Here is a 24,383-nt window from a genome sequence, read left to right as displayed (position 1 = left end):
CTGCAGACATGTGAATGCATTTCAGACTTTTTGCATATTCAAAAATAAACTGCACACATCCCCCCCCCCAAAAAAAGGATACAGTACTTTTTTATTCTGTTCACATACAATGATCCAGCAGGATGAAGCTTAGAGAGAAAGTCTCTTCAGAGAAAAAAAAAAGCTAAGCCTCTAGTCATCCTCCCCTTCTCCTCCCCTCTCTGTTAGCAACACAACACAGACAGAAATACAGTGAAATAAGCCTAATGCTCCATTTTTCGCAGGAGACACAATGAGCACCCTGTAGACACAAATTCACAAGTGATGATTCACCAAACTGTTCCTTAGTGTTTGTATGTGTGAACCGAGCAATAACTCCCTGTGCACACCAGAGAGCACGCTGTCTCACAGAACGATGGAGGAGAAGAGAGAAAGATCCAGAAATAGTATCCTTCACTTTGTCGGTTGTTGATCTGCACTGATTTTATGCATCAAAAAACAACAACAGACCAGGTCCTGCTCGCAATTTTATTCAATTAGCCTTTTCTTTTCGGTGTTTTCCCAACTGTTTCCTTCCTTTTTTCAGGAAATGAAAAAATCATTTCATGCCGGTCTTTGTCCCATCCTCCTCTTCCTCCCTTCATTCTCACCTCAATAACACAGAGTTAATGAGGGTTGGGTGAGGTGATCAATCCCATTTGCATCCTTATAGAAGACACACCAGCACAGCAGACTACATCTGCCCAAATAATCTCTTCTTCTCTCCCCCCCTCTGCCTCCATCTTTCCTTCTCTCACTCCCACATACACACAGTCGGATGCCTCTCAGGGGGACTCATACTCTGTATCAGGGGGGAACTGTAACAGGATTTCGGCTGGATCTCGGGTCAGGGTGGGTGGTCACACCAAACTGAATAAGAGGGATGAGGAAATCAGATCATCTGCAATAAAAGCTGATTTATTTCCTTATTTGCGCACAGGCAGGCACTGTTTGAAATCGCCGGATAATCGCAATATGCCAATAATGGGATTTATCTGTCGAAGCTAAATGAAAAATGGCCAATGCACTCACACACACACAGACACACACACACGCACATGCACATCCATCTATCAACACATGGTTACACACAAGCCTCGTGTCTCTGTTGCAGCTGAAATGATGACATACTGCGCTAAGATAAGGAAACGGACGATCACTAAAACATCCACAAACACCCCCATGTATTAAACCCAAGCTTTGACCATGCATGCACCTATATACCCATGTACATGCAAAGTTACATGCAAAGAAAGATAAGTACCAGCCACACACACACAACTACAGTGACTATCGCGGGAGCAGAGACAAAGAGAAAAGGGGAATGTGGCCGCAAACTTGAGGTCTGTTGCACAAAACACTTAATGATGCAATTTACCGTCTAGAATCTAGACTCTAGATAATTGTAAGCACAGGGACTGAATCTCCACTAAATCAGACATGGCCCTGCTTCCCTGTCTGGTTGGGCTCTGCTGTGCCGCCTGTGAGGATGGATCGTAGGTGAGGTGGTCGGAGGGGGGACAAGTGTGCAGGGAAGGAAGGAAGCGAGCATTGGCACAGAAATCCGATAAATTGGGAGCAGGAAACAAAGAGCAATTTGGGGAGATTACGGGAGATTAGCTTGATTAGAACTAAAGTGACAAGTACAGTCTGGAGGAGAGAATGAGAAGATGAGAGCCTCGTGTTTATTTGGTTTCATCGTGCCCTGCGGTGAAAAAACACACACACACACACACACACAAACACACAAACACACACAGACTAACGTATATCCAGATGGGGGTGCTGGCATGCACCGTGGAGAGGAGAAATAGGTTTGTCTGTCCACGCTGGTTGCTGGTAGCACCGCATTGTTATTAGCAAAGCCCCTCCGCCCACTACCCTCACTCCTGTCGCAGAGGAAAACGTTAACTCTTGCGTGGCTGGTGGGCGAAATGTAATGAGGGGGACAAAGAGGTGAGGAGGAGGAGGAGAGAGAGAGAGAGCGGCTCACTTCAAATACAAAGCAGACAAAGAAGGAAAGGATGGAGGGGAATCTGTGGGACTAAGAGGAAGTTGCCACATGCTCACACACTCTCACACACACACACACACACACACACACACAGTCAGACATAAAGCTGGCAAGGTGAGACAGTCCAAACAAAGAGAAGCTGAAAAGCAACTCAGAGTGGCTGAGTCACTACTGTTTATTTTAGGAGAATTAAATAATGCTGTCGAGGATGAAAAGTGGGGGCGGCGGAAAGGGATTGGGGATGTGTCGGGGGCAGGGTGTAGTTTGCATTGTAATGTGTAAGTGTGTGTATGCATGTGTAATGTGCAAGTGATAAACCCCAGGGGCGTGGGGGAGGGAGAGCTGGCGTAGGATCAGCGAGAGGTGAGCGAAGAATAGAGTGAGCTCAGGGTTTTGGGTGGTGATGATGTGCAAAAAAAAAAAAAAGCAAATGATTTTAAGTGGCTGTAAAAAGGACTGTTCTCATACACTGGGTAAAAGAGGATGAGGAGGGACACAATGAGGGGAAGAACTCCCTTGGGAAATCAAGAGGGAATTTTAAGGATCCAGTTCAAGGATTCAAACATGCTGCTGCTGACATTTTAAGTTTATTTTTGGGTACAAGCCTCCAAGAGAATGTGGATACAGGCTACAGTCTGGAGATGTGTCATTAAAAATGAATGGAGTGGACTGAATGTTTCGGTGGCTCTTTACAGTCAAGTTAACTGTAGCTCTCACAGTCCTGCCCTCGTAAAAACACTGAGCTCATTCATAGAGTGGCATTCATTTTCTTCTAACGCGCTGATTTAACTAATATGACCTTGCACACAAAAATAAACAAACACAAATCTGTAGCATTGCCGTTGAGGTGACTACACACATTCATCAAATGGATACACACACAAGTGGGAAAGGGTCTTTCATGTTGACTCCCACGGGACAGGGAAGTTTGTGTTTGTGTGCGTGTCAGTGTGTATTTGTGTGTCAGTGTGTGTCAGTGTGTGTGTGTGTGTGTGTGTGTGTGTGTGTGTGTGTGTGTGTGTTCCATCAGGGGAGGCGTGCCTTCCCCTTCACCCTGTGATGTCCTGCCTGTGACTGCAGGGGAGGAGCTACGACAGGCTCGTTGCCACCTTTCCGAGACAAAGGCAGCGTGAATTTGAGAGTGTGTGTTTGCACGTGTGTTGACACTTCATTCACGCTGAGCTCACACAAGCTTGCACATCATCACCAAACAGAGCGGAGCCTAATTGTGTATCGATGGGTGATCACAACAATCATTATTATTTGGGCTGCTATTGCTTCCTCTTTCTGTCATTCTCTCTTTATTTAACACCGTTTTCAACATTCACATATATATTAATGTTCTTGAACATAAAAAACACCATATCCATTTGCAAAACACTTTCATCCAAAACAAAAGTGAAAAACCTGGTTTGAAAATTAAGAAAACCTTGCAAACACAACACATAATTAAGAGATAGCACACTTTTTCTTCCCTCTCTCCTTCACTCTACTTATCACCTCCATTTCCTCCCTTCATCCGTCCTCCTCCTCCTCCTCCTCCTCTCCTCTTCTGTCCTATAAAATGACCTTGAAGGTCGCACCGGTGTGCTACTCTCCTGGGCCTTGTGACAAACTGTCTTACCTGCAGAAACACACACACACACACACACACACACACACACACAGGGCACCTGAGCCGCAAGCACTTAAACAAAACACACACCCGCTCGCACTTGCACTGCTGCGAGTGGTTTTCCTGGCAGAGATCTGCTGGATTGATCTGCTGTTCAGACACTGCAGAGGTCAGATTTAATGAATCAATCACGTATGCATCAGCATCGAGAACAGCAGCTACAGCACAGACAGCGTGTCGCTACAAGCCAAGGCCTCAGGCTCCTGCACGGCATGCAGAGACAACCTGCACATTAACAATGACAGGGAGGGATTTGTAGGTTTTAGAAAAATGGACTGGAAGATCCACAGGCGAAGGACGTCCCTGGTTTTGGGATCAATAATGTCTGCAAGACAACTCCAATAAACACTTAAAACCAGTGCAGCCAAATGCTAAACAAAGTAAACTGATGGAGTTTCAAAGCTGAAAATACTGGGAATCAATACAGTAACATAATCAGTAAGCAAAACAACAGATTCACACTTTAGAGCCAAACCAGGTCTGAAGGATCAGACGCCAATCAATCAGGGCCAGAGACAGCTGAGTGTGAAAGACATGCCCTCCGTCTGCACCTTCACTGGATCCAGGTCATCGCTCTGCTCTCGCTGCTTTCAGAAACCTAAAGGTGACGACCACGACGCGGGAATTGTTGCAAAAGTAAAAAAAAATCCTCCTAATTTCTTCCGACATAAGGCTGCTCAGGCTTTGTACAGAATTAGATACTAAAGATGAAGTGAGGTCAGCTGCAAGAGAGCGCGAGAGCCTCATTCACGGAGAGAAGAAAGAGACTTGAAGCATTTTACAAAATGAAAGCAGCACCGATGGTTAGATGTGAGAAAGGTCTCCTCGAGCGTTTGATCAGACAACGATCAAAGTAAATCTTTACTTCAACCTCACGTGCTTTCATTCAATGGTTTAAGTCTGCCTCAGTATAATGGCAAAACAATAGAATAATTGTAAAACTATTGACACCTTTTCTGGCATTGTATCGGAATAAATTGTTAAGGACGGGAGGATGGTCCTTATATTTTGTCCAGTTTTTTTATTTTTAATTGTAAGGTCAGAATCACGCATGGTCCGATGGGACAAAAAAACAATAATCCTCACAAAAATAAATATAAATTCCCTCAAACTCTCCTCGCTGCCCCCTCTCAGTGCAGTGGATCATTGGTCTAAATCCTACATAATCTATAGCTGATCATTAGCATCACCCTCAGAGACCTGATCTGCTCCATCCATCACCAACCTGCTGTTTCTGACCTCGCTCTCCCTCTCTCCCTCTCTCCCTCTCTCTCTCTCTCTCTCTCTCTCTCTTCAACACATGCAGCCACAGTCTCCTGCTCCACTTACAACCTGCGTGCTTGGGTCACACAGAATTTAAAACAACAATATCACACGTTTGGCCGCTGAACCGAACCGGGTCAGCAGCAAAATACGCAGATACTGTACGAGCCAAACTACGCACCGAACCCGATGCTGGGCTCCGCGGCGTCGCTGCGTAAAAAAAACGAAACCCGCAAAAAGGTGTTTTCCACATGTGCGACTCACCTTCGGCTTCCTCTGACTCGCTGAAGAATGTCGGCGAGACGCAGGAGTTGCAAAAACAAAACACATGCGCGTCTTTCCTCTTCCTCCTCTCCCACTTCTCTGAGTGGAGGAGAGAGAGAGAGAGAGAGAGAGAGAGATGCTGCGGACAGGAGGAGGAGGAAGAGGAGGAGGAGGAGGAGGAGGAGCGGTGCTGATGCTGCAGCCGACACCTCGCAGAGCATCATGCCGCTCAGGCGCTTTCAACACGTTAGCGTCCTCTGCTGGATCATGTGAGAAATCCATTCAATTCAACTGTATTTGTGGAGCGACGAATCCAAACAGATTATAATCTCAAGGCTTCACACACTAAGGTCGAGACCAAACATTATTATAGAGAAAAACAGTTCCCACATCTGGCGACTGTGGAGAGAGAAGAAAAACTCCCTTAAAAGAGCAGGAACCCTCCAGCAGAACCCCAGTTAGCGTGTGGGGCCACATCTGCCTCGACCGGTTGGGGAGAGTGGGAAAAAAAATGGGGACTGAGGGAGAGGTGGGTGAAAAAGAGAGGAGAGAGAGAGAGAGAGACTTGGAACAGTTGTGCAACTGTCATATTTAAAAGGGATAGTTCACGCCAAAATGAAAATTCACTCATTATCTACTCACCACTATGCCGATGGAGAGGTGGGTTAAGTGTTTGAGTCCACAAAACACTTTTGGAGTTTCAAGGGTAAACAGCGTTGCAGCCAAATCCAATAGAATTGAAATTTCTGTTGTTTTTATACGTTTGAAGAAGTGGTCACCATTTACTTCAATTGTTTTCGATTTGGCTGCAACCCTGTTTACCTCTTAGACTCCAAAAGTGTTTTGTGTCCTCAAACACTTCACCCACCCCTCCATCGTCATGGTGGTGAGTAATGAATGACTTTTCATTTTTGGTTGAACTATCCCTTTAAACTCAGACTGTGAGGCATGCATGTCTTTTTTTAGATTTGACCTGAGTGCTTTTAATATATTTACTGATGTGTGTTTCGTGAACCTTTGAGTCCCGTAGCAGATGAAAGCACGAGCCACTTGGAGACCATGTGATTTTTTTTTAACGGCTCGTTTTATTTACAGGGAGATGTGCATGAAACATACAAACTTTAACAAAAAGAAACAGACATTGTGACAAGCAGAAAAAAACCCATTTAGGAAATCTTAACTTGTAGGAGTACATGCCTACATGTTGATACTGATATTTAAGTTTCTATGTCTCAACAGAAGTCCACTTACTCAGTTTTCTGCAGCTTTCAGGTGCATCTCATGATCTTCCTGAGAAGCTGCTGTGTAACGACCTAAAGGCTCAACAGTCTTTCAACATCTTTCAAGGTCATCACAAGGCACGTGTCTCATCAACCATGTTGCCATTAATGCAGAAGGAAAACAGAACCCACGATGAATAACAGAACGAGAGACAACGATGATAAATTCACCGATGCGACCCCAGTAGTCAAACTGCTTTTGTGCTTTTTCAGCAAGGTTTACATTTTCTTTTTCACAATTCTACAATCTCAAACACGTGGCAACACACATCTACAAAAAAAAAAAAAGTCAACAAAAAAAGAAAAAGTCAGAGAAAATGATTTCATTACAACCACTTGACAAACAGGATGCAGCTGGTCACAGACACCGACACGCGTTACGAAAGGGGAGAGCTAAGGTCAGAGTTTTAAAGCAGCATCACAGGAGACTGAAAGAAGTCCCTTCCCTTCATTTATTTATAGAGGACATGTATGTACACCGAGTATTCCTGTCAGGGGTAAAACACTGAGGTTTGGCACGACATGTACGACCAAGTTCACCAAAGATGCACATGATTCCCTCTGAACTGTAACTGTCACACACACACACACACACACACACACACACACACACACACACACACACACACACACACACACACACACACACACACACACACACACACACACACACACACACACACACGTTGAGTGTAAATGAAGTGATGGAGTTGTTGTAAATAGTTGTGCTGTTGTACTATGAAGAGTTAATTTCGTTGACAGCTTCACCAAGCTGCACCAAAGTTTCACACTCAAATGTAATAATCCGTCCAGTAGTTTTTGCATAATCTGTCTAACAAACATACCAGACAAAAAAAAGGAAAGCGGTAAAAACATGATAACTGCTCTGTTTCATTAAAAAGGCCTTACTGCTTATGTTGGCCACGGATCATGAGAAAGTTGAGGCTGTGTTTTATTTACCAACTCTGACGATAAACAGTTTTAGTTGCACTGATCATGCAAAGACAAAAAAAATAAAAATGACAATAAGTCATCAAAAAAAAAATCCTTTTCCCTAATTTACAAATAATTTACTGCAAGAAATATACACAACATTTTATATACACATGGTTAAAATGATTACACATGTACAACTTTGTGAGGGACTCCCAAAACAAGAAACAAAATGCACTGAAAGGTTGAAACGAATGAGAACAATGTTGACGTGTTGATGATATGTTGATATGTGTTAATCGATGAATATATGTGCATTTAAATGATTAATTCATCTTTTTTAAAGGGGAACTACACGTTAAAATTCGTTCACAGATCTTGAGTTGTATAGAGCAGCAACAAAAAAATGGAAATAAACGTGAACATGGGTGAGGAAATTCTACCTGATCAGATTCTTCACAGGCTTTTACTGAAAAATTCAGTCGAGTCAGATTCATAATCTGAAAAACACTGGAAATGATATTTTAGAAAGCGGGTAAGAAAAAAAGTCGGCCTGTTTCTTTTTATGAGCTACAGATGCTAAAAGACACAGCAGCCAGCACTGTGAAAGACACACTGTGATCTAGGGATACTTGATATCCACTGGCATTCAGCAACCGCCAATGTCTGCACCTGATGTTCAACATGTACCAGGATTCACAAATCAGATTCCATACTTTCACCCAGGGTAATAGATTTACCAAGTAAGAGGCTATTTAAAAAACTATCACTGTGAAAGGCATTTAAATCAGATATCTGTTGAAAATGTAGAATATTCCTGTTTGGCGTTAGACCGGATCACCTACTCTGACTGTATCTGCATAGGATATGCAGAATTGTGTTTAATTTTGTTCAAACACCAATTCCTGCATCATAATGTGCTGCGACGTCCATGACTCTAATGTTCTCCACTGCTTCTTGCCTGATTTAAAACCACACTGTATAACCACGACACGCTGCCAGTGTCGGCAAGTACAACCGCAATCATTCAGACTGAAAGTCGGACACATGGGAAGTGTGAGTTACAGCTTCCTGCCGGCCCAGTTCTGCAGCTGAACGAGCGCAATTACATCACAGACAAGCAGAGTGTGCTGCAGGGCGTGTTGTGCAAGCTGCCGCTCGTCAGCGAGGCACCGTCGGGAGAATTTCAACATCAGTTACATAAGAGTTTATCGGGTTTAACAGTTATTGGTACGAATCTGTATTTAATACTGACGTGTGTTATCAGATTTTCCAGAGTCATGTAGATACAGTGCAGTAGCTGTTACGTTGAAACAGATACATGCATCTATCACCGCAGAGCTTTCTGGCAACAAGACGATAGCTGTAATTTCATGTGCACATGGTCCTGCTGCCAGAAATGTAACCCAGACACTCTCTGAAGAAGCAACCCTAACATGAAGACAATGAAATATTCAGGTTTTCCCAGTATCTCTGAGCCTCCCTGAAACATGTGTCCTGTCTCCAGCATGAAGCCCCCCCCCCCACCCGCTTCAGACAGCAGCTTAACCCCAAGGCCAACCACAAGGGAGTAACAAGCCTGTCTCACAAACTGAAATAATACAAGTTATGTTTATAAATGTTCTGTTTTAGGATGATACATTTATCACCAGCCGCCTGCGCTCTACCCGACGTTACACGGCTGTGAATTTTAGGCCAAACTGTTATTTTATCATTACTCTCCCCAACAGGGAGTACCGTCAGTGAGGGGCTGGGAGTTGTCCTTTCAGAAATACTCTTACACAGACAGACTGGGCGTCAGGGCAGGTTGACATATGTTCCGAGGCTTCCTACAAATCCTCATCCTCAAGCTCCTCCCCGGCGAGGATTCCGTTGTGAAGGAAGGCCTCCTTCTCTTGCGACGCGACCTCCGATTCGTGATGCTGCTTGAAGCCGATCATCTCCGTGTCCGGAGACGAGCGGGTCATCTCGGCCTCAGCGCTGTGACGGTAGCCGTAACCGAAGTAGATCATGAAACCTGAAGAAGCAGAGCAAGAAATATCATCAGTGTCTGCGATATAGTCATTGAAATTAAAAATATGGTTTTAGGTTGCTGTTTTGAAACTTTATGTCTATTTCATTTCAAAAACTCTGCTTTTGATGCCTTCTGTGATAACCTGAGATTTAAGAGTGAGATTTAAGAGTTTACTACCGTCGCTATGATTTTCATCTGTGTTCGTTTGTCTGGGAGTTAACAGGATTACACAAAAACTACAGGACAGATGACGAAGAATCTGGGTAGAAGGATGCATTATAGTTCAGGGAAGAACCCACTTAATGTTGGTGCAGATTTGGATCAGGGGGCAGATCCAGGTGCTTTGTTTTTTCAACATTTATTTCCTCAGAGTAATATATACTTGCTTAATGTGACTCCGATGTAAATTTGCAACCTTAAAATTATGAAAATAAACCTGACAGAGTGGTCACTTTGTTGGACAGCAGTTTCAAGGTACTAAAACAAGAGAAGTGGCAGTTGTGTGTATTTAGTCTCAGAACCAACCATCCTTCGATTAGAGACACTCAAGTGAAAAGTGTCCTATTATAAGTTAAGTCAAGTTCACGTTCTGCAACAGGTGGGTCAGTATCGAGGGTAAGGTGGATAGTAACGGAGCATCACTACCTATGGCCATCCAGAAGGAAAATCGTATCCAAGTGCCTCTGTCCAGCTGCATCATCAGGTAGACGTTCACGAACATGCTGATCACTGGGAGGAACGGCAGCATTGGAACCTAAGGAGGGAAAATTTCAGAGAAAGAAAACGTGAACGCCGGAGGTGATGATGAAAAAGTAGTCGCCTGCTTTGAGTCCTTCATTATTCTACAGAGGGAGTTCCTGGAATCAAACCTTGAAAGATAGTTTTGTCTTGCTCTCCGGTTGTCTCCCGATGATGAAGGTGAGGGAGAGGCACACCATAAAGATGAAGGTGAGGACTGCGATGTTCCACACAGCGAAGCCTCCCTGCACAGCCAGCACACTGAACGCCAGGATCAACGTTCCTGGAGGACATTCATTTTTATAGTATTTCAAGTTTAACTCTTCACAAATGTCACAAATCTCACCATTGTTTTTATATATTTTGTATTGTGTCGCTAACACACAGTAAGTCTGGATCACCTACCCATGACAGAGGCACAGACATTGACGGTGAAGCCCGACAACCTGGATGGCTCTGGGTTGTCTGGGAATAGCATCGTCTTGAAGCTAAACCGTTCCTCCATACCGGGCAGGATGCCTATACTGGGAATGCTGATGCCGTCACTTTGCTCCATCTCCTCCTGGGTGCTGGCCATCTCATACGCCATTCTAGGCTGCTCCGGCTGGTACCTGACACAAACACACAAACACAAACACACACACACACACACACACACACACACACAAAGCTGATTCAAACTCAAAAGTGTTTCCTCAAAAGTGTTTCCGCTTGAAAATAGGATCAAAATGGAACATTCAACAAGGGAGTTACTCTCCTGTCCCATGCTAGGCTCTGTACACTTCAGTCCCCACAACTGACCTGAGCACCAAGACACATGCCGCCACTAATGTGTAGGCCAGCAGCGTCCCTATGGACATCAGGTCCACCAGGTCCTTCAGGTCGAACAGAAAGGCCATGATAGCTTAAATGAGCAGGAAAGAGAAGACAGAGAGAGCAATGAAAATATTTGCTTCAGTGTAAGAACATTTTAAACAAAGATAATTGATATATATTTTCAAGATTGCCCTCTGATATGCGATTAAACGTTTTTCAAAAGTGTCGCAAGTCATCGAAAAACCACACGTTGTCTCTACCAGCCATGTCATTTGTTAACAGGAAAGTCGAAAGCTGACTTAAAATGATTCTCCTGAGTTTTAATCATATATTAACATCATCTCATGCATCCTCCACTTCTTCATCACTCCATCTCCCTCTCTCTGCCACCCTCTCTCTTTCTTTTCCTTATCCCTCAGGGGGAAGCTCAGGTCGGGTCAGTAGGGGTTGATTACATGTTGATTACACTGCTGTGCACTAGTTTGGTATTTGTCAAACACATAAGATGAGTCTCCAGCAGGACACGGCCTCTCAGCTGAGCGTGTGAACACACACAAACACACACACACACACACACACACACACACACACATGTGCAGGACTCATACAAAAGATGGGCACGTTTCCCCATCATCATGCTGGCCTTAATCTAAAGTGGAGGCTAGTGGTTGTCACATGTACACACATAATGTATCGCAACTTGTTGATCCAAACTATTTTATTAAAATCAAAAATGTATATAATAAAGTAGCTGAGTAGTCGACTGTTTTGCCAGCAGGCATAAGCTCTACCATCACTTTCCCTAGGTTTATGTAAAAAAAAGGCAGAAGCACCTGATAAAACATGTAGCTATACACCCAAATGCGACACAAATATTTCAGTTTGAGTCCTTAATTGTCCGTTTACCTTGAAAGGGCCTACACTCTATAAAAAGAAGGCTTTATATCGCCCCCTGGCTTGTTCAGTGCCACAACCCCCATCCCTCGATTGACCATGACAGTGGTTACCCTTAATTAGCTAGACTGTGCCGGCCAATTTTTATAAAATTTTCCACAAGAGATCTCTAATGTAACTAGATGAGCGAAGAGAAATCCCGATGACTGTTGGTTATTAAAAACAATTCCATGTTTTTACCATCCTTGGCAGGCAGGTATGCATTCGAGTTCCGACCTGAACCTGAACACTGACAGAACACCTTCAGACGTATATAGGGTTTTCACTTATAGCCTTGTTTCCCTCCTTTAGATCTACTCTGATCTCTTACATGGGCTCTCTGGAATCCAGTAGAGGGAAATCTGTTGTAGCGACCAACCCCTGTTTTTATCTTACCAGACATAACCCCAGCAACCATAGTGGACGATATGGGGGACTTCCTCTCGCTGACGTGGGCCAAGAAGGAGAAGAGGAGGCCATCCCTAGCCATGGCAAAGATGATACGGGGTAGGGGGAACATGGAACCCAACAGACTGGGGTGGAGTGGGGGAAGAAAACATCAGATTGAAATAGTTGTAGGTGTAGAGCAGAGGAACAAGAGGGAAGGAATGATTGAAGGGCCTCAGTAGGAGACACAGGGGAGGTGTGAGTGAAAAGAGGTGAGTAATGTCAGCAAGACAGAAGTAAGACAGGGGATTCGGGGAGGGAGACTGTGCAACAGGATACTCAGGGTGCACTGCAGAGCATCAGGGTCATGATGGTGGTCCAAGGGCATTCGGATGTCAGCATGCAAAATGTATCTCCCTTAAATACCAAATATTGTGCCCACCATGCTGCTACTCTCCATTCCAATGTGGTTACCTAACCATGCAGTTTAGTTCTGTATTCATGTTCTTCCTCACATCACTAAGACACAGGTAGAACATATCCCTTAAGTCGCCGAAGATACATTAAAACACGTCAAAGTCACTGGACCATGCAGGCGAAGACACAATAACCTAAATACACACTGTTCGTGCTGCAGCGTGAAGAGACGCCTCTGTGTACGTGGATGCAGTTTAAAAACATGCGTGTTAGTGTCTCACCTGCCCCTATGCCCGAGGTGAGGGTTGCAGTTAACGGGGTTTGGGTGCGGGGGCTGATCTCGGACATGAACTTGAAAAGCAGCCCATCGTCGGCCATAGCCCAGATCACACGGGGCATAGGGAACATAGCACCCAGCAGGCTACCAGGGGGGGAAGACCAGGATATATAGTATCCACACTTGCACACATGAAAAGGCCGTGAAACATACATCAACATAGACTCTAGCTCACATAGACAAAGCACATATATAGTACATAAACATTACAGTTACACAACCTTATACATACTGTGCATGACATATAGGGTAAGATAAATAATAGCATGCTAGGACATGTTTGATACCCAAGGACACATCTGTTCACACCTATCAACCTGATCTCTTTAATTTAAAATGCATTATTCTAAAAAAGCAATATTCCCACACAAAATAAGTGTGCATATGGTAATATCACCTTAATCAAACAAATAAAAACTGTTTAGTATTGAAAATGCAGATTGTGGTGACCGATAGTGACCTGCGGCAGTGCTACATAATCACATACTAATATCTTATTTTCAGTTCAAGGGATCAAATGCCCTCTAAAGCTAAATATACACTCACACAGACACATGCGCACGCACGCACACACACACACACACACACACCTAAATGTGTGTGTCTGCGTGTTTATCTAAGCGAGAGACAGAACTAGAACATGCATTTTGCATTGCAGGCTTGTGTAACTGCTCACCTGGTTGACAGAGCACACAGAGAGCCTACAGCTACAGCGTATTTGGCTCCTCCCCAGCCCACGTATTTAAACGCTACAGGCAGAGGGCTGTTGCTGTCCAGCAGGTAGTACGGCATCATGAGGGTGAGGGCAGCGGAGACACCGAAGTACGCGACGAAGCAGATGAGCAGCGAGGACACAATGCCGATAGGGATGGCTCTCTGGGGGTTCTTCACCTCTTCACCTAAAGGCATGGAAAGACAATTAAAGTGGCAATAAATCACTTTTTACTGCAACAGGTGCAAACATTTGTCTTTGAAACTTTTTTGACATGCATCTATTTAAAAACATTTTGAAAAGGTCCCGGTTCTTTCTGTGCGGAGTTTGCATCTTCTGTGATGTAGATCTTGACTATTAGAACAACACATATGACTCCAGTATGCCATTACTCTAATAAAGCAGGTAACTACAGGGATATTTATATATTTTAGGTCAATAAGATCAATCTCCTTTTTAATGTATCATTAACCTCCATAAACTGTTTCCAGCATCACAGCTTAGTAAAATCGCTTTTGTCATTTATTTTGGAGGAGACATAATTAGCATCCATCCATTAGCTGCTATGTCAGATAGTTTGTTAATAACTAACTATTCACAGTTTGAATGCAGTGATGCAGCTCAGAATAATTCACAGTATCCACTCCGTGGCTGTGGTGGCAGCATTCTTGGAAACACGGAAAACTGTCCAAACAGAGATATATTCAAGAAACATTCCGTGTGGTATTTTGCAACACATTTGAACAAGGAGCTTATTTTGTCCCTGTGCACCCGGAAGACTAAAACACCCAACTATTCAGACGTAGCGGGCGATTATGCAACAGCGCTCTGAAGGTGAACACTCAGGTCTTGTTCTGCAGTGAAATCACATCGCGATGATGGAGCGTGTCCTGCGCCACTATTCACGATGAATGACAGCTACTGATTTAAGATTGCTGGAAGGTCAGGGGTCACAGGAATAACAGAGGTTACAGTTGTGTGAATGTACTGTACTGGCTGCACATGTGTGTGTGAGTGGACGGGGAAGAGAGGCTGGCTTCATGACACCTTGACGCTACACACAAACAAACACACACGCACACGGTATAATGGCTTAAAGGTGCCTGTGTGTGTGTGTGTGTGTGTGTGTGTGTGTGTGTGTGTGTGTGTGTGTGTGTGTGTGTGTGTGTGTGTGTGTGTGTGTGTGTGTGTGTGTGTGTGTGTGTGTGAGACTGACATGCCCACAAGCTACACTCCAGTACTCGTTCAGGGTTAACTTCACACCAGCCAATTAGAATTGAGGAAAAAGAGGGGTGGGTAAAGTCAGGGGCTGGAGAGTAGACAATCTGAAAGAAACTCCCCTTTTTACTACTCAGGGGCCTTGAAGCGTTCAGGAACTACACATACACACATAAAGACACACAGGTGTGGATCTGCACAGAAAAAACACTCGCCCCAAAGCCCATATCTTGATTTATGTCGCTAAGCTCCGTCACGTTGCTCGGCATTCTGCCAAGAGCAGGGCCCAGCTCACTAAACTGCATCTTTTCTTTTACACCCTGCCCCTCTCGTGCAATGCCCCTGGAAGTTGAGGATTGAAATGGTCCCAACTCAAGATCCAGTTTCACCCCCAGAACTGAAACATACCCATGAGGCAGTGGAAAGGATTTGAGAAGTGGAACGAGAAGAGAACGAGGCCAACAAAATTTAGTGTGTGTGTTTTTCTTTTTTCTGGTTTCATGCTGCACTGACCTGTGGTGGCGATGCAGTCGAACCCGACAAAGGCGTAGAAGCAGGTAGCAGCTCCTGAGAGGACGCCTGTGATACCAAATGGCATGAAGCCGCCCACTCCTAAACTCTCTTTGCTTGGCAGGACAACTGTCAGACTGGATGGGAAGGGTATGGAATAAATGAAACCAGCAAAATACCACCTTAAATTTAGTGTTTTAAAAAAAGGGTCAGTTCACCAAAATTACAACCTCTGGATTACCCAGAGTAAATGAGACCTTTAACAGTGAAAAATGTAGTTTACAATATAACATGGAATGTGTCTCAGAACATCTTCAATATGTGAAACATGTTTGTACATCTATTCTCTTACTTTAGACTGGAGTTACTGGTGTAATTGGCATTAAGGATCTCGTCAGGATCGAGTTGCCAATTCTTCATGGTACCCTTGACCAGCCCAGAGACCACCATGAACAACAGGACGAGGACGTTGATACATGTAAAAACTTTGTTCACCATGGCTGACTCTTTTACCCCGAATGCCAGAAGACCTTGGAAATAGAGAAGACACAGGATGGAATCAGAACGAGTGTTTGAAGATAGAGAAATAAATCAAACTTGCTTTGCAGTCATATTTTTCCAGTTAGCATCTATAATGATTATCAGCAGCAGATTTCAAGTGTTTGCATGTCTGTGGTTTATTTTTAAATAAAGTGGTCTGTCAAATATTTGTATTCAATGTGCTTGAGCAAGAAACAATTTACAAAACATATTCTGTGACGTGTGTCTTTGCCAAAGGCTATAGAGCTAACTGTAGACAAAGAATGACTTAAATGGGCACCTTACTGAATCAGGAATTATGCACAGAGAGTAGACATATAATTGGCCCCTCTGTGTAAATTGTGGCCCCTGATTTAGAAAACATCATAGCCACTGGCTCAGTGGAAACCATAAGTGACGAGACGACAAAGAGAAACACAGAAAGAGGGGTTTCCCAACCTGTGAGGGTGAATATGATGACAACAGCAAACATGTCGGGGTATTCTGCCAATATACCCGGAGCATTCATAGACATGTGTTCTCTACAGAACTGCTCTATGCGCTTCCCTACCAACTCGTCGAAGGTGGCGCTCCATGCACGGGCCACACTGGAGGTACCTGAGATGGAGAGAGAGCAGAGCTACAGCACCTGGTGTTCTTCAAATCCCCAATAAATCCAATTTAAGACAAGTAATCACCTCTAATTAGAAAGTGACAAGAAGGAGACAACATAGAAGGAAATGCTGAGTTGTTTACCGATGATATAGGAGAGGATGAGGTTCCATCCAGTGATGAACGCCCACAGCTCCCCTACTGTCACATAGGAGTACAGATAAGCTGAACCTGTCTTGGGAACACGGGCTCCAAACTCAGCATAGCATAGACCAGCCAACACTGAGGCCAAGGCTGCTATCAGGAAAGACAGCACGATAGCAGGACCTGGGATGGAAGGGGGAATCACAGGATTAGAAGATCTGCCTCAGAGGACATCTTTTACTTGTTAACTGTGATGTTAACTCACCCGAATTCTCTCGTGCAACAGCCCCGGCTAGCACGTAGACGCCGGCGCCCAGCGTGCTGCCCACGCCCAGGGCCACCAGGTCAAAAGTGTTAAGACATCGCGACAGGCGGGAGTCATCTGAGTTACAGTTCACCACCTTCACCCGCAGCAACCGCTTCCCGAAACGCAGGAGCTTCTCCAGCGCCATGGATGACAGTCCGGCCTCTGGGGGAAGGGGAGAAGGTCGGCTGGGATTCAGAGGTCACAGGGGAGCAGGGGAGAGGTCACGTACCCTAATAGGAGGCAAGGGACAGAAGGACGGTCATTAAACAAGTTTCCCACACTCGCAGTTAAAAGGAGAGCTTTAGTCTGTGACTGACAGAATCCTGTATCATGCTTGATCCACTGGTACAGCGGCACGTCATGCACATCTATAAACACCAGTGTCACAGGGTTCAAGTGCTACAGATCGGGTAAAGGGGTTCATCCGTGCTCGACAAACTGGTCGTCAGCAGAACACGGTTTCCTGGAGTGTTGCATAATGCAACCCAAATCCACAATGTGTGACCGCGAGCCAAAAAAACTGAGGACCTATAGGGATAATCCATCTTATTGCTGGGTATGTTTCCAACATATGTTACGCAATGCAACACAACTCACGGGAGAGGAGGCAGAGCCGTGAACAGATTGTTTCAACACAAAGAGAATCATAACTCATGACACAAAAATACTTTCTCCAATGACACCGTGGAGGCTCATCATATTGAGTTACTCCTGCACATAGCAGAAGAAACTAAACTTACCAAGACAAATACTGTATCTGTGCTTGGAGTCAATTTTTCAAAGCATACAGAATAAATTTGAAGCAAAAAAGGAGCCCTTGCTCTTATTCTCGATCTTTTTCTTTAAGGATTGGATTCAAATTCTTTCAAATGAAATTTAAGGGGTTTCATTGCACTTCCATGCTGCTGGCGGGCTTGCAAGTGACAGATTTAACAAAGAATAGTCAAAGTTTATTTAAAAAATAGGCAGAGACCACCTGACTTTTAGTCCCTTGTACGTGTCAAGCTCCAAAACTGCTGGATCCCACATTTCCCAAATTGCAACTCACTCGCATCTTAAAAAACATCTCCCTTCCTTATTAATGGCAACTTCATGACACCTCCAGTTTGTAACAAACGCTTATTATCAGATTTATTTTAGACTTTATAAAGTTCCGAAATTGCTGCACTCAGCCTTTAAACTAAAGCTCGACCGGAACACGTTCTTTTTGGAGGCGTATTATTATCTGACATAACTACACACTCATTGAGAAATGAGCAACTGTCTCTGGAGGCACAACACAGCTGTAAGACTCCATAACCGTCTGCTGAGACGCTTCTCTGGGTCAGTCGTCAACGACTCATGCACATTCCCCAATGCTGAGCTCAAATATACTGAGAGGTAATACTTGATATTTGGAAGGGAGAAACAAAACATGGAGGGCAGCTGGAGAAAAGTGTTTGTGTGTGTGTGTGTGTGTGGGGAAATGTCTGGAAGAAGTGCTGTGGTATGTTCCATGGAAGAAAAGACTTGAGGGAATGACATGAAGGAGAATAACTCCATGACCAATTTCAAGGTAATGGCCGCTATCCAGAAACCATTGACATGAGGACACAAATCTATAAAAGGTTGTGTGGACAGTGCAACAGTTGTGTCGTACCCCATGGAAACTTCCACATAAGGGTAAGCTGAGGTGACTGGCCTTTTTTTTCTTTGCAAAAAAAACAACTGGGTTCAAATACAGTGCAACTTTACAACCCATCAGATCCAGCCTATTGGACCACATATGAAGAATAGACATAATGGAGTTATACATGTTGAATAACAGATAAACTCCTGTAAAAAAGCTTACATTTGTATTGGGAAACATTTCCTGTTTCAGTTTTCCTAGAAAGCCATAAGGTGTATTCATAGCATTTGACTTCCCCTCACCTCCTGAGATGGCCTCTTTACATCAGGACATCATACACATGATATTCTTCACCTGATACCAGGTCGAGAGCTTCGATATCATCCATCCAATTCTCTTGAAAAAAAACCATTTATTTATGTGGTTGGGACAAAACTACTGAAAAGAGAAAATCCACAGTGGATATTACACTCTTAAAAGGTTAAGCTCCCTTACTGTTTACCATTGTGCTACCGCCCATCATTAGGAGCATTAAATAATCCATTAAATCACTGGACTAAAGCAGCTGCGGTTAGAGCGTTGAGCCCATGCTTACGTTATTATTCCCCCAAGATAAAGAAGGAGCTGATTATCACAACGTCACGTGTGCCACATTATTGTAAAATCCAGGAAGTTCTTAAATAAAAGCTTAGAGGGAAAATACTATTCGAATGGCCAACGGTAATCATGAAGCACTTAGGGGCACGAAGACGCACTTCCACACACGTAAGCAAAAAAGAAAGAAGCCTTAATGAAATCAGTGACCTGGGAACACAGGTTATACAAGAGCTGAGACAAAACACAAAAAAACTTTCGGAAACATGAAGCATCTTGATAGAAACTTTGTTAATGTTGCGTGAAATGTCAGTGTTGCAGATCGATGTCGATGGAATTAACCTGTTTCCATGTGGCAGAGTTCGAACTTGAAACCACCTATAGAGATACGCTTCACCTGTCGGTTGGGTCTTGACAGAATGAGGACAGATACGGTGATTAAACATCGCACCGGACTACGTATCTTTCAAGCTGCCGTGAAGAGTGCAGAGCGTTCAACGAGGCCTCGCCTATCTGAAATAGAATCTGGAGGAATCACATGGCTTGGCTATTCCAAGCTGCATACACTCGCACACAAATGCACACACAAGCAGTAGCTGGAAGGCCCTAATGATTAAAGTCCTACATTAGTACGTCTGGATGCACTTGAATTCTAATGAAGTCACTGAGCTACAGTTGCATGGAGCCAAACATTCACAGTTACCATGTTTTGAAAGAAGCCACAGCAAGCTCTAACAAGTGCCCGTAACTGGTGGCTGCATCCACAGAAGCCTTTGGCTTGGGGTCACTCAAGCGTTCCTTTGCATGAATTCATTCATGCACGCTTCATTTGAATTTAATAATGAAATTATTCTTTACACAGGAATAAAAACCAAGCTGTAAAAAATGTCTACAAAGCCCATCTGGCTTATGAAAGAGTGTTCTCTTCTTATCTTGGTGTAAACACACTGACACAATACAAGAGCTTTTATAAGTTTAAAAATTGCTTTGTTGAGAATAGCAGATGAAATGTGAAGACAGAAGAGGCAGCAACCACCAGTGGTGGGCGTTGAACAGGAAAGGGGGTGTGATCCTCTAGAACCAATGAAAGAGGTCTATGAATATGACACCGCTTACAGTTAGAGACCTTTTCAGTGCTACAACACTTTAAAAGGCCACATTGAGCCTCCACTCACTTCAGCCTTTAAAGTTTAAAAGAATATATTAAAATGTCAAAAACTGCTAAATATAAATAATACATTTCATTACCTGGTTAATTTGATAGAGAAGTTCATACTGCTTCGGAAATAAATTATTATACTTTCCCAGACGGGCATACGGATCACTATATACCAGGAGGATATCACATTTCACAACTAACTGGCTGAAACTGCTTCTCTTTGGCTAGGTGTCTGATGTCAGATGGTAATAATGATGATGATGCTACTTGCACCTGGTTTTCCAGATTTAGGTCAGGCAGACTTGAGTGGAAATGGGTCATACATACAGTTTGACATTTCGTATATTTACTTTAAGGTATTTACTTAAGGTTTAAAAGTCTCTGGACATGGCTGTGTTTCAATCTGACAGCGACCTGACAGCCAGAAACAAGCAACCTGAAGGACATGCACTTTGAATTGCTACAATTTGTATTATTTTATTAGTTTTATGCCAGAAAAAAGGATTCCGCTTCCACTGATGTGAGATCTGTTATGATGCAGAGAGTGAAGCTAGTAGTATAGCTGTGGACAAACGGGTGCAATTCCTCAAACCCGTAGCTAAGTTCCCGTACTCTCTGCGCTCTGGTCTGTCTCGCTGCTCTCACGTGCCATGGTTATAACAGTTGTTCTCACATATTATGCTCCACCATCAACACTGTCTTTGTCAAATATAACCATGACAACAGGATAGGTCCACAGCTCTGTTTGCCTGTGTGTAAAAATCCCTGCACACCACTGATTATAATGTACACAAGCAACACCACATAATGTTTGAGGAACAGACAGATAAAATGCATGGGGTTCTGTATTTGAGTCGTCCACTTTGGAGTTGTTCAGTTACACTATATGCAACGGCCCACATGCACACACACACACACTATAGTGAGTGGAGTGTTGTTGCTGGTGGTTGACATTTTCCTTCTCTTCCTATCCCACACACTTTGTGTACACAGGATGCCATCCAACTCTGCTCGGTAAACACGACTGTACTGAAGCTTAATTGGCCTGTGAACAGTCAACATGGGGCCCCGTTCCACACAGATGTTTTTCAGGAAAAGTTTGAAAGTTTGTTAACTCCTCTTTTTTTTCTGTTTCCGAAACTGAGATCACGTAGACTCAGTCACCGCAGTTATTTGTTTATAACTCTGCGAAGCCGCAACCTGCACAGTTATGGCTACAAGTTCAAGCAGACCCCTCCAGGTGAATGTGTGTCAGTGACAAAAGGTCGGCCAGTGTGTCACGAGCAAGCAAAGTCATAGGCTGCACTAACTTTGTGTATCAAAAGCAAAAACACACAGGTGTAAAGTTGTGGCACCAACAATCAACAAACGTGACAGAGCACAACTTTCTAAATTAAATAATAATTGCATTGGAAAGTGTCCTTCGCCTGGGGAGAATATGGAAGCCACTGTAATCTCTTTGCTGGTTAGTTTGTCCTGGTTTTTGTGGTCTGGTCTTCTGTCCCAGTGTTATGATTTTGAATTGTGTTGATGGATGCCACTCAAACTGGCTACAGGTACAAATAAAGTAACTTAACCTAACTTGTTGATAATGTGAGTGGATGGTCAGCATCAGTTGAGTCATCGAGGTCATCTAGGATATTTACAAGAGAATATTTGAGTTCTTATCAGTTTTGAACCTGTATTATATTGACATACAAAGCAAAGAAATATTACGTAAAATAGAGATTGTGTATTACAACATACAAAATGTATGTACATTTATATTCTGATGTGTATTTTATTGTGATAGTGTTTTGTTCTGTTCAGGGATTGTTTCTGGGTACCACTGAGTACAAAGTTCATTCTCATAATCTCAATCTATTTCAATTCCAGCGTATTATCCCTTCTGTTGCCAGGAATACGCATTACGTGTGTTTATGTGTGTGTGACTGTAGGTGTGTGTTACTATTACCCCTGATCCATGTTTTGTACACACTGTCTATTTACTATTCCTTGAGTCACTCAGGAGGGCAGTTTGAACCCTGCTTTGAGATGTCAAAGTCAAAAACCACTAAATGCAACTAGTTAAGGCTGGACAATAAATATAAATATTTAACACAATATAATTTTCATAAATAGCAATATAACAAAAGTCTTAAAAGGGACAAGCGTTTATCATTCTCTGCCCATTAAGAACCATTTAAAACCACAACCTTCACTCATGAGCAAAAATCTGTCTTTAAACTTTCTTGTTTTAACTGTAGATAAACTGATAAAACATGTTTTAATCTATATATAATTTTAGACCATATCGTGTAACACTACAAATAGTTTAATATTAACTGTAAATTTAAGCAAAAGCCTCAGAGGTTGCAAAAATAAAGGTGTGTGATGATGTTAAGATAAGATAAGATAAGATGTACCTTTGTTGAGCTTGCGTATGAGAACTGCACAATTGGCACAGCAGCACAAGAAAGAAGCAGTGAAAGGGGAAAATGTGGTAAGAATCAAAATTAATTCTATGTAAAATAAAAAATGGAAATACTATAAACAAGGCAGTTTTTCTAAACGTGCAATGTAAAGATCAGAAAACAGGATGTGTAATCCGAATTCTTGGCAATATACATGTGCAGCAGAGCATGTATCCAACCTAACATTTAGTCTGAGTGAAATATGAGGCCCAACAACGCTGAAGCCAGTCCCAGAGTCCCAGTGAAGCTTCAACACGCACGCACACACGCACTCCTGTGCATTTGTATAGGCTACATCCAATCCTGCACTTGGCAACTTCCCTGTTGGTGACCCACTTTCAGACCAGCTATAGTTAGACCAACTAGAACTAGCCTGAACCGTGACCAGGATCTAAAAGGTCAATATATATTTATATATACATATACACAAACCACAGTCTTTTTGACAGAGATTTAGAGAAAATTACAAAATAAACCCTATTTTAGAAAAGAACTCCACAGAAAGAAGAGCTGACTTTTCAGATCATGGCCACAGCTCAGACCAGCTCTAGAGAGATAGATGGATAGATGTACTTTATTGATCCCAGCTCTACTTAGTTCCAGAGCGTCCCCACAGCCTCAGGAGCGCAGACCTGTCCGTGCTGGTTTCAGATCAGGTCTGAGTCCAGGAGACACATCCTGGTCCACCCCCGGACTCTTCGGACAGACCACAACTGTCTGCTGCAGTCAAACACTCCCCGGGACCCCCTCTCACATTACACCGCGGTCACTCACAGACAATGAACTCAAGCAGCCAGTTCACGTGAACGCATCCAACTTAGCTGCGAGGATCTGAGGAGCGAGTTTCCGCAGAGAGGAACCGTGCACCTCACTTGTGGCGTCCGAAGCAGAATCACATCTCACGAGCTGCTCGTTGGAAAGCGGTCAGATTCGGCTTCGAAGCGAAAGAAACATGTGGTTTGCGGCGTGCGCGCTCGGGTGCGTGTTCCTGCAGCCGCTCAGCTTAACGCACGGAAACGCGTTGCCTCAAAGCTCTCCCAAGTGATGCGTGCACGCTGCAAACCATCCAACCAAGATCCTGATACTTGAAGTTAGTCTTCACACACTGTTACACCGAATGCATGTGGCTGCACATGAAGTTCTTTACCTTGGAGATCCTGCAGGAGCGCATGGAGCAGGGATCCAAGACAGGGCGCTTCCCTCCGAGGTTTGAAAAGCACCTCAAAGTGGAGCAAAACGAACCGTGTCGACGCTCGGTGGTGGTGGTGGAGCTGTTGTGTGTTTCTCCACAGGTGGTGTGGAGGAATTTAAGATTTCGGGTTGCTGTGTTTAGCGAGTGTAAGTGGAGAGGGAGAGGGGTAACCAGGCAGCCCCGCCTACTCACTACTATTACGGTGGTGAAGCAGCCATGAACTGGAGCTAGAGACCTAAACTGCCCCAAGTGGCGACTGGAGGAA

General features: G+C 43.7%; 2 protein-coding genes across 8 annotated transcripts in view; both read right to left on the bottom strand.

Moving 5' to 3' along the window:
- mtus2a (microtubule associated tumor suppressor candidate 2a) overlaps positions 1-5,346 on the bottom strand; it is a 44,787-nt gene extending 39,441 nt beyond the window's left edge. The window contains exon 1 of the mRNA XM_035178784.2: positions 5,235-5,346. The gene's annotated coding sequence lies outside the window, so the exon portion shown is untranslated. The remainder of the gene's footprint in view (positions 1-5,234) is intronic.
- A 950-nt stretch (positions 5,347-6,296) lies between these two features.
- slc7a1a (solute carrier family 7 member 1a) lies at positions 6,297-24,325 on the bottom strand. 7 transcript variants are annotated; one of them, XM_035178794.2, is made up of 13 exons: positions 24,074-24,325; positions 17,070-17,341; positions 16,805-16,987; positions 16,508-16,666; positions 15,882-16,059; positions 15,533-15,666; positions 13,766-13,988; positions 13,034-13,173; positions 11,001-11,103; positions 10,605-10,810; positions 10,331-10,482; positions 10,107-10,215; positions 6,297-9,464 (listed from the first exon to the last, which is right to left on the bottom strand). In XM_035178794.2, the coding sequence occupies exons 2-13, from the start codon at positions 17,254-17,256 to the stop codon at positions 9,277-9,279; spliced, it is 1,962 nt and encodes a 653-aa protein (XP_035034685.1). In that variant the 5' UTR covers positions 17,257-17,341; positions 24,074-24,325; the 3' UTR covers positions 6,297-9,276. The 7 variants fall into 7 exon arrangements, with proteins under 7 accessions (XP_035034685.1, XP_035034678.1, XP_035034680.1 ...); XM_035178787.2 differs by lacking the exon at positions 13,034-13,173 and adding an exon at positions 12,345-12,481 and having other exon boundaries at positions 24,074-24,317; XM_035178789.2 differs by lacking the exons at positions 13,034-13,173; positions 24,074-24,325 and adding exons at positions 12,345-12,481; positions 23,701-24,046.
- Positions 24,326-24,383: the final 58 nt, after the last annotated feature.

This window comes from Hippoglossus stenolepis, chromosome 15 (genome assembly GCF_022539355.2).
Source record: "Hippoglossus stenolepis isolate QCI-W04-F060 chromosome 15, HSTE1.2, whole genome shotgun sequence".
Lineage (NCBI taxonomy): Eukaryota > Metazoa > Chordata > Actinopteri > Pleuronectiformes > Pleuronectidae > Hippoglossus > Hippoglossus stenolepis.
The sequence above is the reverse complement of the archived record's forward strand: the minus strand, read 5'-3'. Positions and strand labels throughout refer to the sequence as shown.